This window comes from Microcaecilia unicolor, chromosome 6 (genome assembly GCF_901765095.1).
Source record: "Microcaecilia unicolor chromosome 6, aMicUni1.1, whole genome shotgun sequence".
Lineage (NCBI taxonomy): Eukaryota > Metazoa > Chordata > Amphibia > Gymnophiona > Siphonopidae > Microcaecilia > Microcaecilia unicolor.
The window spans coordinates 14,580,141-14,599,024 of NC_044036.1; the positions used below are offsets into that span (position 1 = coordinate 14,580,141).

General features: G+C 46.5%; 1 protein-coding gene across 1 annotated transcript in view; it reads left to right on the plus strand.

The window, feature by feature from the left end:
- Window positions 1-18,884, plus strand: part of LOC115471769 (vitamin D3 hydroxylase-associated protein-like) — a 59,661-nt gene that overhangs the window by 27,498 nt on the left and 13,279 nt on the right. The window contains exons 8-12 of the mRNA XM_030205590.1: window positions 2,560-2,685; window positions 6,740-6,837; window positions 12,253-12,352; window positions 15,127-15,170; window positions 18,815-18,854. Of these exons, the coding sequence (XP_030061450.1) occupies window positions 2,560-2,685; window positions 6,740-6,837; window positions 12,253-12,352; window positions 15,127-15,170; window positions 18,815-18,854 (408 nt within the window). The remainder of the gene's footprint in view (window positions 1-2,559; window positions 2,686-6,739; window positions 6,838-12,252; window positions 12,353-15,126; window positions 15,171-18,814; window positions 18,855-18,884) is intronic.

Consider the following 18,884-nt stretch of genomic DNA (forward strand, 5'->3'; position numbering starts at 1 on the left):
TATTTCTCAGCTGCCTTCGAGAACCATATCGGTTTCCTTTTTCTCTTACTTTTATTTACTCTCCTCACATAAAGGTCAGTAGCCATATTTATAGCTTCTTTCAGCCTGGACCACTGTCTTTCCATTTCTCGTATGTCTTCCCATCCCATCACATCTTTCTTCAGGTCCTCCCCCATTTTGCTGAAGTCAGCATGTTTGAAATCCAGGACTTTGTGTTATGAGTGGCTGACTTCCGCTTTAACTGTTGTATCAAACCAAATTGTTTGATGATTATTACTGCCCGGGTGGGCACCCACTCGGACATTAGACACACTTTCCCCATTTGTTAGCACCAGATCCAGCATTGCGCCTTCCCTTGAGAGTTCCGTCACCATTTTTCTGAGCAAAGCACTTTAAAAGGCATCCACAATCTTTCTACTTCTTTCGGAATCCACATTCGCCAGGTTGAAATCTCCACGCAACAGTACCTCCCCTTTCTTTCCCAGCCTTTGGATATCTACAACCAGATCTTTATCAAGCTGCTCCAATTGTGTCGGAGGTCTGTAGACAACATCCATGTGGCTAGAGGTTCCATCTTCTCTTTTCAAGGCAATACATATCACGTCTTCGTTCCTGCTTTTCTGACCTATTGTTTCTCACATATAGAGCTACTCCTCTACCTTTTCAACCATCTCTGTTCTTTCTAAATAGATTATAGTCTGGTACATTTGCGTCCCGTTCATGAAATTTATTGAGCCATGTCTCCAAGACAGCAACAATATCCAAATCTACCTCTAACATCAGAGCTTGCAGATCATGAACTTTGTTTATTTATTTATTGCATTTGTACCCCACATTATTCCACCTTTTTGCACCTTGTTGCGTAGACAGTGAGCGTTTGTGGTCATTGCTTTCCAGCTACATTTCAGTGCCAGTCTCATCTTCTGTATATTTTTTTGTTTAGTTCAAAACATAAGCGTTGCCATACTGGGACAGACCAAAGGTTCATCAAACCCAGTATCCTGTTTCCAACAGTGGCCTATCCAGGTTACAAGTACCTGGCAGAAACCTAAACAGTAGCAACATTCTATGTAGAACCCCAAAGAGTAGCAAGATTCTAGAATTCTAAAGAATAACAAGATTCCATGCAGAATTTCAAAGTGTAGCAACATTCCATGTAGAACCCCAAAGCGTAGCAAGATTCCATTCAGAATCCCAAGTACATAAGTGTTGCCATACTGGGACAGACCAAAGGTTCATCAAACCCAGCATCCTGTTTCCAACAGTGGCCTATCCAGGTTACAAGTACCTGGCAAGATCTCAAAACAGTACAATACATTTTATGTTGCTTATCCTAGAAATAAGCAGTGGATTTTCCCCAAGTCCGTCTTAATAATGGCTTATGGACTTTTCGTTTAGGAAGCTAGCCAAACCTTTTCTAAATCCCGCTAAGCTAACTGCTTTTACCACATTCTCTGGCAACAAATTCCAGAGTTTAATTATACATTGAGTGAAGAAATATTTTCTCTGATTTGTTTTAAATGTACTACTTTGTAGCTTCATCGCGTGCCCCCTAGTCCTAGTATTTTTGGAAAGAGTAAACAAGCGATTCACATCTACCCATTCCACTCCACTCATTATTTTATAGACCTCTATCATATCTCCCCTCAGCCGTCTTTTCTCCAAGTTGAAGAGTCCTAGCCACTTTAACCTTTCATCATAGGGAAGTCGTCCCATCCCCTTTATCATTTTTGTTGCCCTTCTCTGTACCTTTTCTAATTCCACCATTTAATAGATGACGAGGGATAAAAGCTTCAGTAGCGATCTGGACTTGGAATAGGCATAAAACCTTTGCAAAGACAATTTATTCTGATGTCCTGTTTACATTATTAAAAATTTTAAATCATACATATTAACATATATTTTTGAATTTGTCTTTAATACCACAGATTATTACATTTCATAGGTTTTAATGTGATAATATTGTTTATTGTTTTATTATTTTTTAGTTTAGCTTATTGTTATAATTTAATTCCTAGTTTTTTGGATTTTATTTTTGAGCATTCACTCTCTGCTTTTATAATTTACATCTGTAACATCCCTGTCTATTTTTCTCTTACTTTTGAAAACCTGGAAAGCCAGGGTTCAAGGCCTGTTTCTTCCACTGAAAGTGCTTGGATAAGTCACTGCTTCACATATAACTTTAACTGTAAGTCCTTTAGGGTAGACAAATAATCACAGTACCTGAATTTTAACTCATCTTGAGCTCATATACGGAAAAGGCAAGTAAATAAATCCAAAACGGAAATGATTTCTGCAGTGAAAACATGCTTCATTTGCATGGTGTGAATTTCAGCAGGGACCTGTTTGTCATGGGTATGTGTTTTATGGGACGTGTTTTTAGGGGGTTATTTTATTGTTTATGGCTTGTTGTGTGATATGTGATGCAAATAACTGTTCGTGTGTACCCTGCCTACAATCGAGGATGGGTGGGCTAAAAATATTTTAAAGTGCGTAAGTAAACAAACATTAATAAAGGCAGAGGAGTTGCATTAATGTGTGACCCCCTCCCCTCTGCAGCTCTACTCCAGGTCTGACCACCTGAAGATTGGATATTATGAAACCGATGGCTTTTTCCTCCCACCCCCAAGCATGAGACGAGCTTTCCTAGAAACCAAGAAGCTCCTTGAGGCAGCAGGGCACAAGGTACGTGTCCTAAACTAAGAAACTGAACTTACATTTTGTACCATTATATTCTCACTTCAAGTGGCCAAGGTTTTACCCCGAAGGGTAGTGCAGCTTTTCAGCTTAGCCTTCATCTCTTCTTACACTGTCTTGCCAGAATTTTCTTTGGGGCCGTTTTACTAAGCAGCAGTAAGGACTAATGGGTGCTTACCGCACACTGAAAGGAACTACCGTGGAGGAGTTGCCTAGTGGTTACAGCACCGGTCTTGCAATCCAGAGGTGGCCGATTCAAATCCCACTGCTGCTCCTTGTGATCTTGGGCAAGTCACTTAACCCTCCATTGCCTCAGGTACAAACTTAGATTGTGAGCCCTCCTGGGACAGAGAAATATCCAGAGTACCTGAATGTAACTCACCTTGAGCTACTACTGAAAAGGGTGTTAGCAAAATCTAAATAAATAAAGATTCTAGAATTCTAAAGAATAACAAGATTCCATGCAGAATTTCTAAGTGTAGCAACATTCCATGTAGAACCCCCCAAAGAGTAACAAGATTCCTTGGGGTGGAGGAGTGGCCTAGTGGTTAGAGCACCGGTCTTGCAATCCAGAGGTGGCTGATTCAAATCCCACTGCTGCTCCTTGTGATCTTGGGCAAGTCACTTAACCCTCCATTACCTCAGGTACAAACCTAGATTGTGAGCCCTCATGGGACAGAGAAATATCCAGAGTACCTGAATGTAACTCACCTTGAGCTACTACTGAAAAAGGTGTGAGCAAAATCTAAATAAATAAATACTTGGGCATCCTGCAGTAGTTATGGGATTGGTGCACTACCAATGTCGTACAAAAAAATATAAAATACTTTTTAGTTTGGGGGCGGATAGTAGAAGTGCACTGCGCTAATTAGCAAATTGTCATGTGCTGCCAATTAGCATTGGTTTAGCATGAGAGCCCTTAACACCTAGTAAATAGATGGCAGTAAGGGTTCTTGCGCTAATGGCTGTGGGCCAATTGGGAAATTAGCGCATAGCCATTAAGAGAAAAAAAGATATTGTGGACATTTTACCAGTGCGCTAAAAGTGGACTCACTTTTTAGCATGGCTTAGTAAAAGGGTCCCTTTGTTTGTACCCAAATTCAGTACTAATTTCACTGCTGCTCCTTAAGCAGCCTCTAGATGGCACTGTACGCACATGACATCATTCGCCCTCCTTTCAAGAGCTACCAGTGCGGACTTCAACTGCAGTCTTAGCTCAAGTCAGTTCAGAGATCTGACAATGTAAAGTGCTCACCATTGAACACTGGCTACCCCTCCCCCTCTTTATAACATTTAACTAATTGACCATGTGTTATGAAGTCAGAATGGATCTGATTGAACTCAAGCCTGTAAGTCAATTTCTGGTGCGGGAATTCATGATCCAAGGACAGAAAATGATCCTTCCTATACATATTTTTATTGCATTTGTACCCCACGCTTTCCCACTCATGGTAGGCTCAATGCAGCTTACATGGGGCAATGGAGGGTTAAGTGACTTGCCCAGAGTCAGAAGGAGCTGCCTGTGCCTGAAGTGGGAATCGAACTCAGTTCCCCAGGACCAAAGTCCACCACCCTAACCACTAGGCCACTCTTCCACTCCATATCCTCACTCATTTGTGCAGGGCCGTGCCGATGCGGTAAGCGAGGTAAGCGCCGCAGGGGGGCGCCCACCTCTGGAGGGCGCCGCCGCGGTGCTTACCCTCGCCCCGGCGCCCCAGCCCAATCGTCGACTTCGGATGTCCCTGCTGCCCTCACAAGCGTAGCGCTTTTGCGAGGCAGCTCGGGGGCTCTCCCTCCTTCCTTCCTTAGTTCCCCGCTCTGGCTCCCCGATCAGCAGCCCCCTCTCCCCCCCCCCCGCGTGTTTTAACCTTTACGCGATGTCAATCAATGAAGAACGCACACCAGATTCGTTTCCAGCTTCTCTCTTCACACAGTGTCCCGCCTTCAGCGTCAGCGATGATGCATTTCCTGTTCCCGTGAGGGCGGGACACTGTGTGAAGAGAGAAGCTGGAAACGAGTCTGGTGTGCGTTCTTCATTGATTGACATCGCGTAAAGGTTAAAACACGCGGGGGGGGGGGGCTGCTGATCGGGGAGCCAGAGCGGGAACCAAGGAAGGAAGGAAGGAGGGAGAGCCCGAGCTGCCTCGTAAAAACGCTGCAGCCTGCCACATGTAGGGGGGAGGGCAGGGGAGAGGAGAATTGTTGGCCATGTATGGATGCAGGGCAGGGAGAGAGAAGAAATCACTGGACAGGAGGGGAGAGGGCAGAGCAGGGGAGAGAATTGCTGACAGGCATGGATGGGAGGGCAGAGAGGCATGGATGGGAGGGCAGCAGCAGGGCCCAGGGAGAGGACAAATTGCTGGAAGGGGATGGGAGAGAGGAGGATTGCTAGCTATGGATGCAGCAGGGAAGGGCAGAGAGGGACAAGGATGGACATGGGGGCCCAGGGAGAGGACGGATTGCTGGCTATGGATGGAGGAGGAGGGAAGCGCAGAGAGGGACAAGGATGGACATGGGGGCCCAGGGAGAGGACAAATTGCTGGAAATGGAGGGGAGGGGAGAGAGGAGGATTGCTGGCTATGGATGGAGGAGGGAAGGGCAGAGAGGGACAAGGATGGACATGGGGGCCCAGGGAGAGGACAAATTGCTGGAAATGGAGGGGAGGGGAGAGAGGAGGATTGCTGGCTATGGATGGAGGAGGGAAGGGCAGAGAGGGACAAGGATGGACATGGGGGCCCAGGGAGAGGACGGATTGCTGGCTATGGAGGGAGGAGGAGGGAAGCGCAGAGAGGGACAAGGATGGACATGGGGGCCCAGGGAGAGGACAAATTGCTGGAAATGGAGGGGAGGGGAGAGAGGAGGATTGCTGGCTATGGATGGAGGAGGGAAGGGCAGAGAGGGACAAGGATGGACATGGGGGCCCAGGGAGAGGACAAATTGCTGGAAATGGAGGGGAGGGGAGAGAGGAGGATTGCTGGCTATGGATGGAGGAGGGAAGGGCAGAGAGGGACAAGGATGGACATGGGGGCCCAGGGAGAGGACGGATTGCTGGCTATGGATGGAGGAGGAGGGAAGCGCAGAGAGGGACAAGGATGGACATGGGGGCCCAGGGAGAGGACAAATTGCTGGAAATGGAGGGGAGGGGAGAGAGGAGGATTGCTGGCTATGGATGGAGGAGGGAAGGGCAGAGAGGGACAAGGATGGACATGGGGGCCCAGGGAGAGGACGGATTGCTGGCTATGGATGGAGGAGGAGGGAAGCGCAGAGAGGGACAAGGATGGACATGGGGGCCCAGGGAGAGGACAAATTGCTGGAAATGGAGGGGAGGGGAGAGAGGAGGATTGCTGGCTATGGATGGAGGAGGGAAGGGCAGAGAGGGACAAGGATGGACATGGGGGCCCAGGGAGAGGACAAATTGCTGGAAATGGAAGGGAGGGGAGAGAGGAGGATTGCTGGCTATGGATGGAGGAGGGAAGGGCAGAGAGGGACAAGAATGGACATGGATGGGAGGGCAGGACCCAGGGAGAGAGAAGAAATTGCTGGAAATGGATATAGAGCAAGAAATGAAGAAGAAAGGAGGAAAGTAAAGAAATAAATGGAAAGGAAGCCCTGGAAATGGAGTTAAGAGGACAGATAGCAGCAGACTCAGATACTGGGCCAGCATGATCGGAAAAAGAAAGTCACCAGACAACAAAGGTAAAAAAAAAATTATTTTATTTTCATTTTAGCGTTTGGAATATGTCCACTTTGAGAATTTACATCTGCTATCTTATTTTGCAATGTATAGCAATTTGTTTCTAAGAATATTGCTGACAGTTCCTGTCAGTGTGGCAAGTGGTGAGCGATCATTTTCACCGGGGGGGGGGGGGGGGGGGGGGGGGGGGGGGTGATCATTTTCACGGGGGGGGGGGGGGGGCGCCAACTGATAGTCTGCAGGGGGGCGCCAGAGACCCTAGGCACGGCCCTGCATTTGTGACAAAACTATTCATTTTTTGTTTTAGAACCAACATTTACTTAAAGTCTTTCCATTTGAAACTTGCAGCTTATTATGTTCATTCCTCCTCGGGTTGAATACGTTTTGAACGAACTTTTCATCAGAGGCATCTTTGCTGATGGAGCCTCAACATTGCTGGAAAAGTTGTGAGTAACTCTGCTAAATTAAGATATAGGATTGTTCGCTGTGGGAGTTTTTGTGGGGATCTAGAGTTTTCCTTTGTATCAGTGGCCTTCATAAGAACATAAGAATAGCCCTTATTCACCTCTTTGGTATCCATGTCTGTTTTAATCATCTATATATCTTCTATATATATATAAAGGGCACCTCCAACGTTCCAATGAAGCCTCAAGCCGGAAACTTGAGGCGCCAGAGATATCCGGTTTATCGGAAGGGGGACGTGTGCTGCAGCCTCTCCCCTTCATTAATGCTGGCTGTTGTTAAAAACAGTGATGGGGAACATGCAGGGACGCAGCTTCAGGCTGCTTTGCAAACAGGAAATGAGGGCGGGAACAGCTGAAACAAAAGGAAAGACAAAGCTTAAAGAACCCTGAAATTGCATCCTTCCGTCCCTACTCCCCTTCACTGTTTTTTACAACAGCCAGCACTAATGAAGGGGAAAGGCTGCAGCACACGTCTCCCTTCACATAGGAGCACAAAAGACTGGAATTTTTCTTTCTTCCAGTCTTTGCAGTTGGCAGCAGCTCACAGGTTCTTACAGCTCAGCCTCTGCATGTATACAGCAGCAGCTTCAGTGCAACACTGAACCGGAGCACGGGCTGCAGCACACGTCTTGCTTGCACTGTGGGCCCACAGACACTGACAGTGGGTGCATGGCACCAGAGAGAGAGGGGGGGGGGGAAGGGGGTCCAGGAATGAGAGGGGGGCAGGGGCTCCAGGGATGACAGATGGGGGGAGGAGGTCCTGAGAACTGAGAGGGGGGGTCCTCACACCAGTGAGGTGGGGATGGAAGGGGGGGTCCTGAGACCATAAAGGGGGGAAAGGACGAAGGGAGTGGCAGCGACCTCGGGGGGGGGGGGGGGTTGAGGGGAGGAGCGCTGGCACCCTGGGGGGGGTGGAGGGGTCAGCAGCGCCGCTTTGACGAAAACCTTGCTAGCGCCCGTTTCATTTGTGCCAGAAACGGGCCTTTTTTACTAGTCTCTTAATAATTACCAAGGGGTCCTTTTACTAAAGTGCAGTGAAAATTGGCCTGCGCTAGAGTAGATGTGTGTATTGGACATGCGCAGGCCAATGTTTCAGCGCACCTGCAAAAAAGGCTTTTTTTTTTTTGGACGAAAATAGACTTGTGGCAAAATAAAAATTGACCTGCGTCCTTTTTGGGCGTGAGACCTTACCGCCACCCACTGATTTGGCGGTAAGGTTTCACGTGTTAACCGGGTGGTAACGGTCTACGCATGTAGAATGACGATTATTGCCCGGTTTCTGCCATGCGCTGGAAAGTAAAAAGTATTTTCTGGCGTGCAGAGCAGACACGCATAAAAATCAAACTTACCGCCTGGGCCACGTGGTAACTCTTGAATTGACATGTGTTGGGTTTGCGTAGCCACCTACGTGGCCTAGTAGAAAGCCCCCATAATTCCTTGATCCCTTATTGTCCTGTTTATCTTGAATAGATTGTAAGCTCTGTCGAGCAGGCACTGTCTCAAATGCGTTGTTTGTACAGCGCTGCGTACGTCTAGTAGCGCTATAGAAATGATAAGTAGTAGTAAAATTTGCAGATGGTGCCTGAGGTCCTTCAGAATGAGAGAGCTTCGTTTACAGTTTTTGCTACTTTCCAACTCCCCCAAGGTTCCCTTCTTGCGCCTATGTTGTTTAACACCTTTTGGTCCCCACTGTTGTTCTTGATACAATATTTAGGGCTAATGTCCAGAGTACCTCTGGACTCTGTGGATGCCACTTCATTGGCAGCAGTTAGAATTAAAGTGTTAAACTGGACTCCTGGCTTAGGGCAAATAGCCTACAACTCAATGTCCAGAAAATACATTTGCAAGTTTTTAGTAGAGTTTATTTATTTATTTGTTGCATTTGTACCCCACATTTTCCCACCTCTTTGCAGGCTCAATGTGGCTCACATAGTACCGTGAGGTGTTAGCCACCTCCGGTGATGAAACAAATACAGAGTGATGTTGTTACAGAACATTAGAGAATCAAGAGAAGAAGAGGGATACATTGTTCATTGCAGGTTATGGCTTCATTGTGTTGCTGAGTTCAGTTACTTAAGTTGGATCAGTAGCGTATGCCTTTTCCAACAGATCGGTCTTTAGTGATTTCCGGAAATTGAGGTGATCCTGCGTTGTCTTTATGGCTTTCGGTAATGCGTTCCATAGTTGTGTGCTTACATAGGAGAAGCTGGATCCGTAAATTGATTTGTACTTGAGTCCCTTGCAGCTGGGGTGGTGAAGATTTAGGTATGTTCGTGATGTTCTAATTGTGTTTCTGGTCAGTAGGTCTGTGAGATCAGCCATATAACTCGGGGCATCGCCATAGATAATCTTGTGGACCAGGGTGCAGATTTTGAAAGTAATACGCTCTTTGATTGGGAGCCAATGCAGTTTTTCTCGTATGGGTTTGGCGCTGTCGAATCGGGATTTACCAAATATAAGCCTGGCTGCTGTGTTTTGGTAGTCTGTAGTTCAACACTCTTGTAACTTGCCAACTTTGAATGTAGGCAAGGCTACCTTGGTGCTTAGTGACTTCATTAAGGTACTAAGGGCCTAGTTTACAAAGACACGCTAGCATTTTTAGCATGCGCTAATCATGTAGATGCCCAGAGGAATATTATGCGCATCTACACAGCGCTCGCTAATTTTTAGCGCATGCTAAAAATGCTCGCACTCCTTTGTAAACAGGGCCCTAGGAGTCTTATTAGACTCCAATCTCTCCTTTAAATCGCACGTGTCATCCATAGTTAAGACCTATTTTTGTTATTTAAGGCACCTTCAGTCATTCTGACATCTCTTTTGATCAAGATGCGTTACGTATTCTTATCTATGCATTTTGTCATCACGTGCCTGGATTATTGTAATATGCTTTTGAAAGGGGTTGGTCAGAGGGAGATCAAGCGGCTGGAGTTAATACAAAATTATTGCCGTTAAGTTACTGCATAATTTTTAAAAAAATGACCGTGTGATGCCTCTGCTGCAACTTGAGCACTGGCTTCCGGTGGAGCAACGAAGATATTATTGTTGATTTATAAAATCCCACATTCAGGTTCCCTTGTGTTTTTGTCCTCTCAGTTGTTACCTTTGTCCCCTTCAGGACACTACACAACATCTGCTGGATTTGCCTACAGTACACAATATGCTTCTGGGCACATATCGAGCATCAGCGTTTGATGTAGTGGATCCCACTATGTGGAAAAGGCGATCTCCCTAAGTTCAAAGCCCCGCTGAAGGCTCATTTATTACGTTCAGCATTTCCCTGGTGATCCGGGCTCGTGTATAGGGTATGACCGGCCTCCCAGTCAGGACCTGTTGGCCCACAGCAGAATTATTATTACTAATGTTTTTCTTATTGTTTTACATTGTTGGTTTTTGGTATGGTCTGTAGTTTCTATGGTGTCCGTTTACTAAGGTGCAGGGCCGCTGAGAGGGGGGGCAGGGGGGGCAGGGGGGGCAAAATTCCCCAGGCCCGGGCCTCCAAGGGGAGCCCGGCGCCGGGGTCAGGCTGCCGACGCTGCAGTCCTTGGTCTCACCTGCCTGGCTCCTCAGCTGTGGGCCCCCTGCATTCAAAGCGGCAGTCGCAGATCGCCTCTCTTCTGGCCTTCCCTCCCTGTGTCCCGCCCTCGTGGAAACCGGAAGTTATATCAGACGAGGGTGGGACACAGGGAGGGAAGGCCAGAAGAGAGGCGATCTGCGACTGCCGCTTTCAATGAAGGGGGCCCGGAGCCGTGGAAGCAGGCAGATGAGACCGCGGATTGCAGCGACGGGGGGTGGCAGCGGTTGGGGGCGGAGGCAGGGCGGCCTTGCCCCAGGCCCGGCCTAGTTTCTTGGCGGCCCTGCTAAGGTGAGCTGAAAAATGGCCTGTGGTAGTGGAGGTGCATGTTTTGGGCGCATGCAGATCCATTTTTCAACGAGCCTGCAAAAAATGCCTTTTTAAAATTTTTGCCAAAAATAGATGTGCGGCAAAATAAAAACTGGCGCGCGTCCATTTTGGGTCTGAGACCTTCCCACCAGCCATTGACCTAGCGGTAAAGTCTCACATGGTAACCGGCCAGTAATGAACTACGTGTGCCAAATGCCACTTGGCAGGGCCGTGCCAACACGGTAAGCGCGGTAAGCGCCACAGGGGGGCGCCTTCCTTCAAGGGTGCTGCGCCATAGTTGTATTTTTAAAAAAAAACCTTACTCCTCCGTTCCATCCCCGATTCCCCAGCGCTTTAAATTTACCTTGCTCTGCCTCCGACATCTGTGCAGCGTCAGTGAAAGCGCTGCCTGTCTGACGTCTCTTCACCAGCCTTCCCTTCGCTCATTCGTTCCCTCTGTGTCCCGCCCTCAAGGAAATGACATCAGAAGAAGGCGAGACACAGAGAGAACGAACGAGTGAAGGGAAGGCTGGTGGAGAGACGTCAGACAAGCAGCGCTTTCACTGATGCTGCGCAGACGTCGGAGGCGGAGATAGGTAAATTTAAAGTGCCGGGGAATCGGGGCACGCGCCAACAGATAGTCTGCAGGGGGGCGCAAACTGATGGTCTGCAGGGGGCACCAGAGACCCTAGGCATGGCCCTACACTTGGCGTACTTAGCGGACATGCGCAAGAAAATAAAAATGATTTTTTGGACGCGCGTAGCGGACATACACTAAAAATAAAATAACCGCAAAAGCAATGCAGTAGCCCGGCTTGGGGGTTGGCACGCGTTGGGTGCGCTTAGACGCTTACACGGCTTAGTAAAAGGGTCCTTATATTTATTATTTTAGTATATGTAACTGCTTTAATGGTCTGACCCTAAGAGGATAATCAAATAAATATAACCTTGAACCTTGAATCGGTGGCGTAGTAAGGGCAGGGCGGTGGGGGCAGTCCGCCCCAGGTACATGCTGCTGGAGGGTGCAAAGAGCAGCCGCGCGCCTGTCGGCTCCACTGGTTCCCTGCTCCCTCTACCCTGGAACAGGTTACTTCCTGTTCCGAGGCAGAGGCAGAGGGAGCCGTGAGCCAGTGGAGCCGACAGGCGCGCGGCCGCTCTCTGCACCCTCCAGCAGCCAAGAATGCACCCGGGGGGGGGGGGGACTTGATGCGCCGGGGAGGGGGGTGTCATTGCACTGAAGGGGGCTTGATGCGCTGGGGAGGGGCATGTCATTGTGCCGGGGGGGGGGGGGGGTCATGTTGCACCCTGGGGGGACGGACGCCGCTGCACCCGGGAGGGGGGAGAGGTGTGCAGCGGTGATCCTCCCCGGGTGGCAGCCGACCTAGGATCGCCACTGCCTTGAATATAATGCTCTCTACAGTTTTCTTCTCAATGCACAGAAACCTGTACAGTTCAAAGCCGAATATAAACCCTTGTCTAGATTTTATATGACAGGTTGTCCGTCTATTTTGTCCTAGTGATGTGGACATTGTTGATCCAAGCTTGAAGCCACAGATCTTTCTGTATAGACTCCCGCATTTGGCAAAGAGAATTCTGGCTTTTCTACTGAAGCCATTGGTAAGTTACAGTTTTGTGGTTTTTTTTTTTCCTGACACAGGTCGCACCCACTTCCTGGATGTTAGGGGGACAGTAACACCTTCCAAATAAGTGTCAGGACTTTTTTTTTTATTTAAATAGGGTTCTATTCTAGGTGGGCAATTCTGTAACAGGGCACCTCCAGTCAGGTACCTCAGTAACATGTGAAGGGAGGGTCGCTGAGAGATTGAACTGGGCCCAAGGCAAACACCCCCCAGGCCCCTACATGGGCCCGCCTCCCTTCACAGGCTCATCTCCCCCCCCCAACAATAAATCAGACACATGAACAAAGAACTTAAAGAAATAGAAAGGAGACGAGACCAAAAATGAAAATAGAAAATAGCCATTGAAAATAAAAATAATATTACCTTATTCATTAAACTACTTCAAAAACAATAGTATGGAGAGCCTGCACTGTTGATAGTGTAAAACAAAACAACAAGTTTTGATTGAATAAAAGAACCTCCATTCCAAAGAGACTTGCATAGTTCTTTGAAGTCCATTTTCCTTTTCTTTTTAGTTTTGGTCGTGTATCTTTTCTATTTCTTTTTAAGTCATTTTGTTGATGTGACTGATTTGTTTGTGTTTATTTGTTGACGGACGGATATATGTGTAGTCCCGCTCGTTAACAGAGATATAATTGTCCCTGATTCAGGTGACTAAATGCCAAAACATGGTGGGCTAATAAACATTGTTAAGAAAAAGTCTGGACATGTAACAAAACTAAAGGCCATCTTTTTATACCTTTGTGTCTAATAAAATTGGGTTGACCCGACTGGCTTTCCCACTGCTTTATGTACCCATAGTTGGGAGTTTTATTGGTTGATTTGGGAATTCCCCATGCGAATGAATAATTCTATGGGGTCGAAATTCGAAAGCGTTTTGACTGGTTAAACCCCACTGAGCTTAACCAGGCAGTGCTGCTAAATCTCTCTGCTAACTGGGCATCCTCTAACCAGATAGGTTAGGAGCAGCCCGGGGGTGAAGCCAGCACTTAGCCGGTTAGCGGTGATATTCAACCCACTAACCGGCTAAGTGAGCACTGAAAGTTAGGACAGTAAATAGGCCGTCTTACCTTTATGTACCAAATTAACTTGGCATCAGTCTGAATATCGGCTGGTACCCAGTTAACTTTCTGGACAATGCACATAACTGACTGTTACTGTTCCCTCTAAACTGAGCAGGGATTCTCCAACTGCACTGCTGCCAGGGGGGGGGGGGGGGACGATGCTTCACTATTGTGTTTTCAATCTCTAGGAACAGGCAGGTTTCCTGGAGTCCTGCAGAGCTTGTCAGTACTTCACTATTGAAAATGTGAAGCAGCACCCCCTACTGGCAAGACTGTAGGTGAAGGACTCCCGCTCAGCTTAGAGTTACCATATTTTGTCCTCTCAAAAAGAGGACACATGTCCCGCCCCTGCCCCGCCCAGTCCCACCCCTTTCACATCCTCACCCCGCCCCCGTCACATATTCCCCTCCCCTCCTCCCCGGGTCACCTTCCCTCCCCTCCCCTTACCTTACTACTGCCCTGGTGGTCTAGTGACCTCTTCGGGGCAGGAAAGAGCCCCCTCTTTCCTGCCCGGAGCTCTGTGCTTGCCCTGCATCCTGTTGCTGTGATGGTCTCGGCATTCAAAATGGCCGCCGAGAGTTGAAGTCTCGCGAGGCCACCTCAACTTTCGGTGGCCATTTTGAATCCTGAGACCGTCACAGCAACAGGATGCAGGGCAAGCACAGAGCTCCGGGCAGGAAAGAGGGGGCTCTTTCCTGCCCCGAAGAGGTCACTAGACCACCAGGGCAGTAGATAGTAAGTAAGGGAAGGGGAGGCTAGGATGGGCCCGCCGCCCGCCCGCCCGTTTGTCCAGAAATCTGGACAAACAGGCGGACTGGCAAAACCCGTCCAGATGCCCGGACATGTCCTCAAAAAGAGGACATGTCCGGGTAAATCCGGACATATGGTAACCCTAGCTTAGAGGGAACAGTGCTGAACATTGTGGGGTCCTTTTACTAAGCTGCAGGAATAAGGGCCCTGCGGTAACGGCAGGGGCCATTTTTCATGCTGCCAGGACCCTTTTTACTGTGGCCCTCCAAAAAATGACCACACGGTAAGATAACTGGGAGCACTTACTGCCACCCACTGAGTTGCCAGTAAGGGCTCCAGAGGTAACTAGGCAGCACGCGGCAATGCCTGATTACTGCCAGGTTAGCGCCGCGGTAGGGAAAACATTTCGTTGAGCACCAGAAATGGCGCATGCTCCGGCCGGAACTACCACTGGCAGCCATGTTTGACTGGCAGTATTTCCATTTTAGCGTGTGGTAAGGGGCTTACTGCCGCTTTGAAAATGACCCCCTCAATGCCACACAGGCTCTGGCATCGAATGTCCAGGGTTAGTTCAGCCCATGGCTGGAAGTGGCTTACAAACCACTTACCTCTGTGGGCTGAATATTACCTCCCATGTGATTTGCATAAAATTGACTAAATGGGAACTGGGGATGTAGCTGGGGGTGGAGCTTGGGCCACCCTCAAACAAAAAGGTAATTTACTGTCCCTGGAGTAAGAGTTTCTCCAGAGCTAAAGAATAACTTCCATTAGCCAATGTGCTGATAGTGTCGCTGTTCACAAGGCTCAGTGATCATAAGAGGACTAGTGGAAGTTGGGTTAAATTAAAATATTTCACAGAGAAGTAGTACATTTTTCCAGCTAAATTGATCATGCTGAATGCTTTCTTTGAGATCTTTATATTTTTGTCTCCCTGTAGTTCCCTAGATTTGCCAACAACTGTAGGTCACATTGCGGCGTGAGGTAAGATATTCATTACTATTCAAAATCTCCTCTTCATACGGGTTTGCCTTGCTGTCAGTCAACTGGCATAAAATGCAATGTTCAGAGCTCTTTAGATTGTTAGGTGATGCTTAAAGTGTTCCAGGAAGAAGCTAGGGTATTATAGCGGCGGGTTCGGCATTTGATGGGGGTGTGCCTTGGAAAAGCCGATAAGGCGAAACATGGTGGCAAACACATTTTCCCTTTGGCTGATCTGGACGTGTTGATAAAATAAGTTTATAAAGTTATATGCTTTGCAGTATAATCTGAAATAAGATATTGAAAAAAAATAAAGATTTTTATGGACCGATGAGGAGGTGGGTGAATAAAGTTTACAGCAGTGAGAGATTTTGAGCTCTAAGTAGCATCCCGCTGAGGTGCACAGTAAAAATGTGAAAATTGTTATAATTATGGAAAATGATATTGAAGATATTGGTTTTTGATTGAAGACCTACTGGGGGCATAGTACAACTGTGTTGGGATTCCCACCACATTGTATATCACTCGAAGGCTGGTGGAAAGGTTTGTGCATCAGTACTGGCAGATAGACACGTAAATGACAGTATTCTGGTCGCAGTTTTTGATATACTCCTCCCCAGGTGCTTCGGTTCGCTCAGCAGTGCCAGCTGGTGATGTCGTCTCCTCGAGTAACGCTGCTTGTGGACTGCTCACCTGTGCTGAGTTTTTGCTATTTTCTCTCACTTTGTTGTTTTTATTTTGCCATCTTTTCAGACGTGGATGGTGCAACATTCGCAATCTCCTTTTTTTTTTTTTTTTGATTATTGAATGTTAACCCTGTATTGCCGTCTGAATCAATTTCTCTTGACTCCCGAGGCATGCATCTTTTTGTGCAGCACTGCATTGAGTCTACTGTTCATAATTCAATAAACGATTGCCCTTGTGTTGGAATTCGATTGGTCCTTTCCCATTTTTTTTTCTTTTGGTGCGTTTGGGGGTCCGTCTTCTCGTTTTGTATTTAGGTGCCGTCTCCTCGCCAAGTTTCCCTGGTTTCTTTGTGAAACTCTGTGCTTAGTGTGGTTGGTTCTATGCTCTGGATCCAGCTGCCATTTTTTTTTTTTTTTTACAGATGTAGAGACGTGTGGTAGCCATGTTAGTTTCTTTTCCATGTTTTATTTTGTTTGATTTCTATTGATAACCTTTTTACAGATGGAAACCTCCCTAATATCCTTTAAAAAGCTGCTAAAGACACATCTTCTTCAAGAAGCTCTCAATGTAGATTTTTAATCCGGCCCTTCACTGGTAAATTGTAAATCTAGGCTACATGAATGGGACTATACTTTGGGGTCTGAAGACATGGTAATTCAGCAGCTCTCTCAAGTACATAAGTATTGCCATACTGGGACAGACTGAAGATCTATCAAGCCCAGCATCCTGTTTCCAACAGTGGCCAATCCAGGTCACAAATACCTGGCAGAAACCTAAATAGTAGTAACATTCTATGTAGAACCCCAAAGAGTACCAAGATTCTAGAATTCTAAAGAATAACAAGATTCCATGCAGAATTTCAAAGTGTAGCAGCACTCCATGTAGAACCCCAAAGAGTAGCAAGATTCCATTCAGAATCCCAAGTACATAAGTGTTGCCATACTGGGACAGACCAAAGGTCCATCGAGTCCAGCATCCTGTTTCCAACAGTGGCCAATCCAGGTCACAAGTACCTGGCAGAAACCCAAATAGTAGCAACATTCCATGTAGAACCCCAAAGAGTAGCAAGATTCCATTCAGAATCCCAAGTACATAAGTGTTGCCATACTGGGAAAGACCAAAGGTCCATCAAGCCCAGCATCCTGTTTCCAACAGTGGCCAATCCAGGTCACAAGTACCTGGCAGAAACCTAAATAGTAGCAACATTCTATGTAGAACCCCAAAGAGTACCAAGATTCTAGAATTCTAAAGAATAACAAGATTCCATGCAGGATTTCAAAGTGTAGCAACATTCCATGTAGAACCCCAAAGAGTAGCAAGATTCCATTCGGAATCACAAGTACATAAGTGTTGCCATACTGGGACAGACCAAAGGTCCATCGAGTCCAGCATCCTGTTTCCAACAGTGGCCAATCCAGGTCACAAGTACCTGGCAAGATCCCAAACAGTACAATACATTTTATGCTGCTTATTCTAGAAATAAGCAGTGGATTTTCCCCAAGTCCTTTTTAATAATTGCTTATGGACTTTTACTTATTTATTCATTCTTGTATCCCATTGTTATCCAAAAACAAGTTTTGGTTCAAAGTGTCTTACAGATTACATTCTGGTTAACAATTAAAGTACTGGTTTCTTTTAGGAAGCTATCCAAACCTTTTTTAAACCCTGCTAAGCTAACTGCTTTTACTACATTCTCTGGCAAAGAATTTGAGAGTTTAACTACACACTGAGTGAAGAAACATTTTCTCCACTTTGTTTTAAATTTACTACTTTGTGCTCCCTAGTCCTAGTATTTTTTGAAAGAGGAAACAAGTGATTCACGTTTACCCCTTCCACTCCATTCATTATTTTATAGACCTCTATCATATCTCCCCTCAGCCATCTTTTATTGTATCTTTTTTTTTTCTTTATATTGTTGGAGTTCCTTTTGGACAACAGTCCTGATTTTTATATTGTTTATTATACTCCGCTTTGATGGCTTTCCCTATGCGGTTAATGAAATAAAAGTAACCTGAACCTGATAGCTTGCCATGCCCCGCCCATGCCCCTCCTAGGTCCACACCCCCTTTCACACATCATAGAAATTAAGCCCTTGGTTTATAGATTAGGGGCGTAAATCAGTTACATGTGTAACTACAAGTTATTGGCAAGTGCTTGTTAAGGCCAATTGATATAATGGTGTGAATTCCGAGGGGAGATATGATAGAGGTCTATAAAATAATGAGTGGAGTTGAACGGGTAGATGTGAAGCATCTGTTCAGGCTTTCAAAAAATACTAGGACAAGGGGGCATGCGATGAAGCTACAATGTAGTAAATTTAAAACGAATAGGAGAAAATGTTTCTTCACTCAACGTGTAATTAAACTCTGGAATTCGTTGCCAGAGAATGTGGTAAAGGCGATTAGCTTAGCGGAGTTTAAAAAAAAAGGTTTGGACGGCTTCCTAAAGGAAAAGTCCATGGACTTGGGGAAAATCCACTATTTCTGGGATAAGCAGTATAAAATGTTTTGGACATTTCTGGGATCTTGCCGGGTATTTGTGACCTGGATTGGCCACTGTTGGAAACAGGATGCTGGGCTCGATGGACCTTTGGTCTTTCCCAGTATGGCAATACTTATGTACTTATGCACTTCTTTCAAAAAGGCGGTAAATAAATCCTAATAAATAAATAAATAAATAATTGTACTTAAGTACTGTAATGAAGTAACTGTACTTTGTTACTACCCATCTCTGTGCATCACTTACAGTTCAGTCTGTTACGCACGCTACATGGCACACTCAGGCATATCCATTTGTCCTTCACCTGGCATAAATGAAACCTTGATGCACACAAGCCATTGTAGAACAGTTAATCAGTGCACTGCATCGACATGCCTAAATGGTGGCCCAACTTATATGGTGGGCCCATGTGTAAAGTGCTCCAGTATATGCTAAATAAAACCTGCCCCTTGAATATTTAGGTCAGTGCAGGAGCTTTGGAGACACCATGCTGCTCTGCAGGTAAGTGGCTTATTGGTTCATCCAACGCAC